We start from the raw sequence: 9980 nt of genomic DNA on the forward strand, positions 1-9980 counted from the left end.
ACCCGGCTAATTTTTGTATTTTTAGTAGAGGTGGAGTTTCACTATATTGGCCAGGCTGGTCTTGAACTCCTGACCTCAAGTGATCCACCTGCCTTGGCCTTCCAAAGTGCTGGGATTACAGGTGTGAGTCACTGCACCTGGCCTAAAGCGTTTTAAAAGATGCTCTTTTCTAAGGTTTGATTGTAATACAGGAGGAAGATTTACCTGTTGAAAAACCTCAGCCTTAACAAGTGTAAAATTATCAGTATATGACTGTCATCTTTCTGATGAATTAAATAAACTAAGGACTCCAAGTCAAAAGTCTTCAAACTGGAGTAGAATAGTTGTATATAGTGCTTGGCACTTTAATATTTAGTATTGGTTTAATGATGATGTTTGTGCCTTTACTGTCTTTAAAACATTTTTACATCATCCCTGTTTGATGACTTGGTGTGCTCATGAAGTTGTTGGCCACTAGGGAATCTGAGGCTTAGAGAGGTTCTGGAATTGGCCATTGGTCCTTGAATTAGCCGCTCCTGTGATTCTCTAACTGATTTCTCAAAAAGCAAACAAGCAACCACAGCAAAACAGCTGTGCACACCGCTCTTCTTATTTTGTTATTGTTTTAGTACTTAGGTTGTACTTACGTTTGTTAGTCAGTTTCTCATTACTTCTAGTTAATCAAAAGGTCAGAGTTAATATTTGAGTATTTTCGTACTAGAATGCTTTAAAAAAAGTAATTATTTCCAGTAATCTGTTTAAAACTTGGCAAGTTATTTTGATCTAAAAGTTTATCTTTTGTGTGCACATTTTGAAAGCTTCTAGGCAATCTGATACCTCGGGTCCTGTTACAAGTAAATCCTCATCACTGGGGAGTTTCTATCATCTTCCTTCATACCTCAAACTGCATGATGTCCTGAAAGCTACGCATGCTAACTACAAGGTATGGGCCTCTGCATCTTTTGAAAATGTATATGCCCGCATACTTACGTCTAATGGATTGTTGGTGTTTTTCTTATGATTTGTAGAATGTATAAGCCCTTTGAGATAGGAGTTACAATTCGTTTTTTCAAGTTTGTCTATCTTTCAGCTTTGTTTATGATAGCTTCTATCATACAGGTGTTTTGGATTTTCATATTGTTTATAGTCACAGCTAAGATTGATTACAGTAAGAGAGCGAGAATGTGCAGCCAGGTTATGGGGGAAGTGACCTTGGTGGAGTCTGGAGGGATCCGTGTACAGGCTTCCTTCCCTCCCGTGAGGCTCACACAAAAATACAGCAACATGCTGGTCCTGCAGGTACCCTCTGCCTAACATGAGCCACAATTCCAGACTCACAGAAGAAAAGCAGGCGTTCAGCATAAACCTTGTGTTTCAAATAGTCTGGGCGTGGTGAGCCACTTGTTATCAGCTAGGGAAAGTTTTTATGTCAGTGTAAGGAACTGTTGACCAGATAACCCCAAGAGCCAGCCTTTCTGTCTAGGGATGTTTTAGTTTTCTAGTTCATTTTTTTTTTTTACTTTAAAATTTTCTGTTCATCTGTAATTTGTTAGATATGAAGTATGCATCTAATTTAATTTTTGTTTTTGGTTGTCCTCAATGCTGTTTACAGAAGAATTTTTCTGCACTAATTGGCTTGAGTTACTTACATTCTCATAGTTCTCTAGTTTCATTTATCATTTTGTTACATCAATCTATCTGCCTGCTCATCTATTAGAAGCATCCTTTTTTTCCTTTTTTAGACAGTCTCGCTCTGTCCCCAGGCTGGAGTGCAGTGGTGCAACCATGCCTCACTGCAGTCTCAACCTCCAGGGCTCAAGTGATCCTCCCACCTCACTTCTGGGTACCTGGAACTACAGGCATGTGCCACCATAGCCAACTACTTTTTACATTTTTTGTAGAGACAGGGTCTCCCTAAGTTGCCTGGGCTGGTCTCAAGTTCCTGGCTTAAGTAATCCTTCCTCCTTGGCCTCCTAAAGTGCTGGGATTACAGGCGTGAGCAACTGCACCTGGCTAGAAGTATACTAGAAGTATACTTCTTAATTATTATAGCTTCATGGTATTTGTGAGGGGATCAGTTCTCCTGTTCTTTAGAATTTTCTGGATATTCTTCTTTGTTGATTTTGGGATGTGAACAAAACTTTTTAAATTACCTCAGAAGCATATGAAATTTAAAGGATTTAAAAAAAACTTTAAAGATTATTTCACATAGCTCTTGCACATTTCTTGATAAATGAATCCTCAGATATTCCTCTGTTTTTGTTACTAATAGATACTTCTCATGGTTCCCCCCCCCCCCCCCGAAAATCATTTGTCAAACTTATGTGGCTTCTTTTCTGAAGGATGTTTGATAATTTTGGAAGATATAAAAGTCTTCATATTTTACAAAGTTTGGAGTCTCTTTAAGCTGCGTGGTTCTCATGTCAGCTCCGCAAGCAGAAGACGGCATGTTGAAAAATATGCCATAGAGAAGATACTTCTTTTCCACCTGTTTTTAGCTCATATCACCTTGAATTTCGGGGCACCTTTCTATGCTCCTAGTGCTTGCTGTCTGTTTATTATTTTCCTTCCTGAATACCCTGAACTCCAGCATGTTCTGCTGTAATTCTGGCCTCCCTGGCATCTTGGACTCCTGTTTCCTTTGCTCTGTCATCCCTGCGGTCAGCTCCTGCCGCGCAGCTTCTCAGCTGAACTGTTTGGAGTGGCTGGCATGTCTTGCTGGATCTTTGAGTATTGCCTCTGGTTTCCTTGGTTCCTTCTGCTGAGTTGCTCAGCGTCTCCACTCCCCATTTCTTGTGTGGCCCTTCCTGCTCTCCTCTGATTCCTTTTGTCTTTCCTGGTTTCTTGCTTTGGTTTTCAGTCTCCACAGAACTTTTGCCACTCTTCTGAAAACCCAGAGGCTTTTTCATCTTAATTCTCATTTCGTGACCTCTTTTCCCTTGTTTGAGAGCTAGATCTTCCCATGGTGAGCTTCTCTTTCCAGAATTCCATGCCTTCTTTTCCCTCCCACTTACGTGTTGTCCAGGAGAGGTCCGATTGCTGTGCGCATTGGAGGAGAACCCTTTCTTCCCTGGGCTCCTCATTTCACATGACATCACCACATCACCTCATCCCTTGGACCCTTAGTGGTGGCACTGCTGGATTTTTCTTTCCTTTGGCTGGCCTTAGGGCACACCCAGGTTGACCCTAGCTTAGTCATGGTATTTAGATCCACTCACATTTTCAGTTTCTGTGTCTGTCTCTTGCCTGCTTCTGACTTTGCCCAGAGAAAGCTTCTCTTTCATAAGGGTTCTTAGATTTACGTTCACTGAGCACCTTCTTTCCTGAGGCATTGTTTTTGCCAATATTTATTTTCCTAGTCAGTCTCACCTTACCTTTCTTGTTATACATGATGTCTTTGGTCCTGACCCATTCTCTGAGTCTGTAAAATAGAATTGCTGTATAATTTAATTACATGAAATCCTTTAGAATCTTAATACATCTTACACCAGGTGTAATATTTTATTATATCCAAATTGAACAACCCTATGTGAATTTGACAGTGATTTCTCCTAGGGATCCTAATGTATAAGGAATAGGACTTTGTATTTTCTGTTTTTTGATATACCACATACCAGATACTGATTATGATGGACATTTAACCCTTTTTTTCTCATTATGAAAGAAAGGTAGGAATTACATCTTTCAGTAGTGCCAATGTAACCTGAAAGATGCCTTTGAAAGAGTAGTTTTTGTATAGCTATCTGAAAGGAATTTCTTTCCAAGATATTTTCCCAGTGCTGACAACAAACATGCAGACATACCCTACGAGGTCAATGTACAGCACTGCACAGTGGAGGCATCTGCCGCAGCCGTTAATGTTTGTATCTTTGGTTGTACTTTACGAGATCTTGACAGGGCCAGTAACCATGTGTTCTCTCCTTCACCTTCTCTAGGTCACCTTGGATCTTCAGAACAGCACGGAAAAATTTGGAGGGTTTCTCCGCTCAGCCTTGGACGTTCTCTCTCAGATTCTAGAGCTGGCCACACTGCAGGACATTGGGAAGGTTTGTGTCTTGTTTTGACGTGCGTCCTCTGGGCTGAGTTCGTCTAGGATGGAGTCCGGTTCTCCAGGGTGCCTCGGGGAGACTCCTCCCTGCGCCACGGACTTGCATCACAGGACCCGAGTCTGACTCTGCCTTAGCCATGAAGTTTGGGGGGAAGGTTCTATTTGTATTCTATTTTTGTCTGTTATCACCTATTAGCTTAGACCCAGTTTAGTTTAGAAAATTAGTGGGTTTAAAAATGTGCTTATAGAATCCTTTGTTTCTTAATTTGACCTTTTCAAGTGGAAAGGGGCAAAACAGACAGATGAGGGGGCGGGGCGGGAGGTATGACTTGCTCTTTTGTGCCTGAGGAAGTAACAGAGCTGGGGTTGACAGTTATATTCTTTAGTTTTGTGTCCAGGAATTTCCCCTGCCGCACCCCTAGTTGATAGCGAAAATGTTCAAAACTATAGGAACGTTAGAATGCTGTGGTAAACACTCTATTATGTACGCACAACCCAGCTTCTGCAGTTGTTTGCGTTTGGCTAGGTTTCCTTTCTATGTATATAGCCATCTCTCCATTTACCAGTACATCTTACTTTATAATGCATTGTAAAAGAAGTGACAGATGCCTCCCCCCACCAAATGTGTGTCTTCACGTGAAATGCAGTATGTCTAATGCACTTCATTTGTTCTTATGTCTTTGAATCTTTTTATCTGGACATGCACACAAGGTTACCTAGTTTTAATCGTTACATATGTTAGTGCTTCTTCTCTGTTATTCCTCATGTTTTTCCCATATATCTGTTTAGTGTGCGCAGTTGTCATTTTTAATGTCTGTTAGTGTCCTGCTGTGTTGATACTCCATTGTTCCCTCAGAGTAAAACTTGTTGAGACTTCAGTAATGTCACCTGCTCGGTGAGACTTTCCTGGCCATCCTTTCAAAACTTGCTTCTCTCTGTACTCTCTTTTCCTTTTCATTTTTCTCTTTGACCCATAGCATCATCTAACAGTCAACCTTTAAATAAATAAATAAAGACTTTAGAGAAATGTCCAAATACATGGAGTCAGTTTGGGAATGAGAAATGAGGATTATAATCGGGGATGCATGGCATGTCCGGCTGCCAGTGCCTCTGGTGAAGGAAGGGTAAGGGGAAGCTCTTATTGTCAGAAAGGGAGAGAATCATATAAGCTCCCTGGAAGCAGAGTTCTTTGGCTCCAGAGGCTGAAAGCCAGAGTTGTCGTCATTCACTGGTGGAATTGTAGGTGCCGGGCAGGTGTTGAGTTGAGAGTATTTTAACTGAATTGCTGCAGTCCTCCAGAATGGCTAGTGATAAATCTGGTCATAGAAACATGTATTCACGTGGAACACGCAAGCCATGCACAGCAGATGTGTAAAGGATGTATGGGAGGGATTTCTTCTAGGGTTGTTGGAAAGTCTTTGGAAACAGCTCTAACCTGGGGCACATAAGCATGAACCCCATCTCCCTTTGTGCCTTCCTAGTTCAATTTTGTCTGGGTCTGACAAAGTGATTTTATACCTGTATCTGCAACTTTCACAAAACATACTATTTATTTATTTTACTTACTTGTCTTTTCAGTGCCTATAGCAGTGCCTGGAAGATTGTGGAATTTAGTGAACATTTGTTGAATGAAGAGATGTTCTTGTTAAAAATGAGTTTTAGTGTCTCATTTATCTTACATCCACACTGTGGTGGAACCATATTAGCCCATTTGACACCATAACTCGAAGCTGAAAGGTGTGACATTCTCGGGGCCAGATAAGTCAGTGGCAGAGCCTAAGTTAAGTCTCAAAGATTTTCTTTTTTCTTTTTCTTTTTTGGTGGCTAACTTTGGTTTTATTTTTATTTATTTGTTTATTTTTATTATACTTTAAGTTCTGGGTTACATGTGCAGAACGTGCAGTTTTGTTATATAGGTATACATGTGCCATGATGGTTTGCTGCACCCATCAACCTGTCACCTACATTAGGTGTTTCTCCTAATGTTATCCCTTCCCTAGTCCCCTCACCCCCGACGGGCCCCGGTATGTGATGATGTTCCCCTCCCTGTGTCCATGTGCTCTCATTGTTCAGCTCCCACTTGTGAGTGACAACATGCAGTGTTTGGTTTTCTGATCTTGTGATAGTTTGCTGAGAGTGATGGTTTCCAGCTTCATCCGTGTCCCTGCAAAGGACATGAACTCATCCTTTTTTATGGCTGTATAGTATTCCATGGTGTTATGTGCCACATTTTCTTAATCCAGTCTATCATTGATGGACATTTGGGTTGGTTCCAAGTCTTTGCTGTTGTGACTAATGCCACAATAAACATATGTGTGCATTTGTCTTTATCGTAGAATGATTTATAATCCTTTGGGCATATGCCCAGTAATGGGATTGCTGGGTCAAATGGTATTTCTAGTTTCTAGATCTTTGAGGAATTGCCACACTGTCTTCCACAATGGTTGAACTAATTTACACTCCCACCAACAGTATAAAAATGTTCCTATTTTTCCACAACCTCTCCAGCATCTGTTGTTTCATTAATTTTTAATGATCGCCATTCTAGCTGGTGTGAGATGGTATCTCATTGTGATTTTGATTTGCATTTCTGTAATGAACATTGATGATGAGCATTTATTCATATGTCTGTTGACTGCATAAGTGTCTTCTTTTGAGAAGTGTCTGTTCATATCCTTTGTCCATTTTTAGATGGGGTTGTTTGCTTTTTTTTTTGTAAATTTGTTTAAGTTCTTTGTAGATTCTGGATATTAGCCCATTGTCAGATGGATAGACTGCAAAATTTTTCTGCCATTCTGTGAGTTGCCTGTTCACTCTAATGATAGTTTCTTTTGCTGTGCAGAAGCTCTTTAGTTTAATTAGATCCCATTTGTCAATTTTGGCTTTTGTTGCCATTGCTTTTGGTGTTTTAGACATTAAGTCTTTGCCCATGCCTATGTCCTGAATGTTATTGCCCAGGTTTTCTTCTAGGATTTTTATGGTCCTAGGTCTTATGTTTAAGTCTTTGATCCATCTTGAGTTGATTTTTGTATAAGGTGTAAGGAAGGGGTCCAGTTTCAGTTTTCAGCATGTGGCTAGCCAGTTTTCCCAACACTATTTATTAAATAGGGAATCTTTTCCCCATTGCTTATGTGTGTCAGGTTTGTCAAAGATCAGATGCTGGTAGATGTGTGGTGTTATTTCTGAGGCCTCTGTTCTGTTCCATTGGTCTATATATCTGTTTTGGTAACATACTGTTTTGGTTACTGTAGCCTTGTAGTATAGTTTGAAGTCAGGTAGCGTGATGCCTCCGGCTTTGTTCTTCTTGCCCAGGATTGTCTTGGCTATGCAGGCTCTTTTTTGGTTCCATATGAAGTTTAAAGTAGTTTTTTCTAATTCTGTGAAGAAAGTCAGTGGTAGCTTGATGGGGATAGCATTGAATCTATAAATTACTTTGGGTAGTAAAGCCATTTTCACAATATTGATTCTTCCTATCCATGAACATGGAATGTTTTTCCATTTGTTTGTGTCCTCTCTTATTTCCTTGAGCAGTGGTTTGTAGTTCTCCTTGAAGAGGTCCTTCATATCTCTTATAAGTTGTATTCCCAGGTATTTTATTCTCTTAGTAGCAATTGTGAATGGGAGTTCACTCATGATCTGGCACAATCTCCGCCCACTGCAACCTTTACCTCCTGGATTCAAGTGATTCTCCTGCCTCAGCCTCCAGAGCAGCTGGGATTACAGGCACCCGCCACCATGCCTGCCTAATTTTTTGTATTTTTAGTGGAAATGGGGGTTTCACCACATTGGCTGGGCTAGTCTCGAACTCCTGACCTCGTGATCCACCCACCTCAGCCTCCCAGAGTGCTGGGATTACAGGCTTCAGCAACTGCCCCCAGCCAGATTTTCAGATCTCCCTCTCTTTGCCCTAAACCACTGTGCTTAATAAGAAGTCTTTAGTGGCCCGTAGTCTCCATGTGTAACATATTGTAGCAAAGTGGAAAATATTACATGTTTTAAATTTGAATGTGAGATATACTGAAATAAAAATCATCTAAATGAGATTCTTTAAATAATAAGATTTTCTTTTTTGTGTGTGGGTTTTTTTTTAACATTATTATTATGACTGTCATATATAGAAATGGCTGTTTTTCAACTACAGTCAGTGAATGTATCAAATGCTGCCTTATCTAAATAATTAAAGTAAATGATTAACAAGTCACAATTTAGTGAAGATTGATGTTAGTTGATCTTTATATTCCTGAATTAGCCACATGGTTGTGTGTGTGTGTATATGTTTAAAGGTACAGATAGATAATAAGCTCATCTCTGAAAATTTTTACATTTGGCATAAGAATAACTGGAGAATTAAGCATCTTATTCTCTGGCCTGTGTCTTTACAGTTAAAGGTAGATTTACTCACCTCTCCTTTTTTGTTTTTCTAAGTTCATCTTTTTTGCTGTTTCATGACGGAGGCCCATTTTACCTTTCTTGTATATCCTTTTGTTTGTACTTTGGAAGCCTCACCTGCTTAATTGTTGAGTTTTTATCTGTGGTCTTTTAGAGGAGGATGTGTAGGGTAGAAGCTTTCACAGGTTCTTCTTTGCACTTGGCCCTTGACTGTTTTGAGGAATCTCCCTCACTGACTCACAGCATAGCAAGGTTTGAGATCTCTTCTGCCACACAGCAGTTCTGAGGCAGCTGGAAAGATATGCAGATGCTCAGATGGTCAGGCCAGCCTTGAGGTATATAAACTGCTGAGCCTTATCTGTGACCTTGCTTAGGTGAAGGCATCAGAGCCCCTGCACCGACATGTGTAGGCCTCTGGATGTGTGCGGGGCTGGATGTTGGGGTCTGAGCACAAGTGTAGCTGGAGAGGTGAGCTTGATGTGGTGTCGGGTATGAGCAAGTTTTCTTCAGACTTCTGTGAGTTTACCTTGTTCCAGGATTTAAAGGCACAGAGACCTTAGAATTAAAATAGAATCATTTTCTTTTTCTAAATAGCAACACTAGGAATAAAAAATAATAATTCCACATTCTTTACAGGTAATGTTTTGTTTTTCTTGTCTTCTAATCCTTATTTATTCCATACTTATTTTTATACGTATTTGAAATGTATTACGTGTTGGAGATTTCTTTTTGCATTATATTATACACGGTTTTTCATGTAACTCCTTACTGTTCCATTTTATATGTTTTGTCTGGTTTAAGACTTTATCAGCAAATCGGGAAACTGTCTCTACAAAAACAAAAACAAAAACAAAAACAAAAATAGTTGGCCGCAGTGGCATGCGTCTGTGGTCCCAGCTACTCGGGGCTGAGGTGGGAGGATTGCCTGAGCCCGGGAGGTTGAGGCTGCAGACAACCGTGGTCTGCACTCCAGCGTGGGTGACAGTCTTTATACTGTCTGTTTGGGGTGATTTGGTAATGATGTGCCCTGATATAGTTTTTTTATATCTTGTGTTTCTTGTGTCTGGGTTTATTGAGCTTGGGTCTGTGGCTTCATAGTATTTTTAAAGTTTGGAAAATTTTAGGGCATTATTTCTCCAAAGATTTTTTTCTGCCCTGTTCCCCTCCTTTGTTTCCTCTCTTAAAGGGGCTGTGATTTCCTGAGTGATTGCTTAGTGTTCTCCCATAGCTTATTGATGCTCTTTTCAGTGTTTTATGTGTTTTCTGTTTTGTATAGTTTCTATTATTGTGTTTGCAAGTTCTCTAATCGTTTCTTCTGTCTAATGTGTTGTTTATCTGTTAATCTGTTGTTAATCCTGTCCAGCGTATTTTTTTTTTTTTTTTTAAAACAGTCTCACTCTGTTGCCCATGCTGGAGTTTAGTGGTGTGATCTCGGCTCACTGCAACCTCCACCTCCCAGGCTCAAGCGATTGTTCTGCCTCAGCCTCCCAAGTAGCTGGGACTATAGGCACGTGCCACCACACCTAGCTAATTTTTGTATTTTTATTAGAGATGGGGTTTCACC

General features: G+C 40.3%; 1 protein-coding gene across 1 annotated transcript in view; it reads left to right on the forward strand.

Annotated features, from left to right (window-relative positions):
* Positions 1-9980, forward strand: part of HTT (huntingtin) — a 188082-nt gene that overhangs the window by 96600 nt on the left and 81502 nt on the right. The window contains exons 26-27 of the mRNA XM_011935439.1: positions 798-922; positions 3915-4025. Coding sequence (XP_011790829.1) covers positions 798-922; positions 3915-4025 — 236 coding nt within the window. The remainder of the gene's footprint in view (positions 1-797; positions 923-3914; positions 4026-9980) is intronic.

The sequence above is a fragment of the Colobus angolensis genome, unplaced genomic scaffold (assembly GCF_000951035.1).
Source record: "Colobus angolensis palliatus isolate OR3802 unplaced genomic scaffold, Cang.pa_1.0 Scaffold143, whole genome shotgun sequence".
NCBI classification, from domain to species: Eukaryota; Metazoa; Chordata; class Mammalia; order Primates; family Cercopithecidae; genus Colobus; species Colobus angolensis.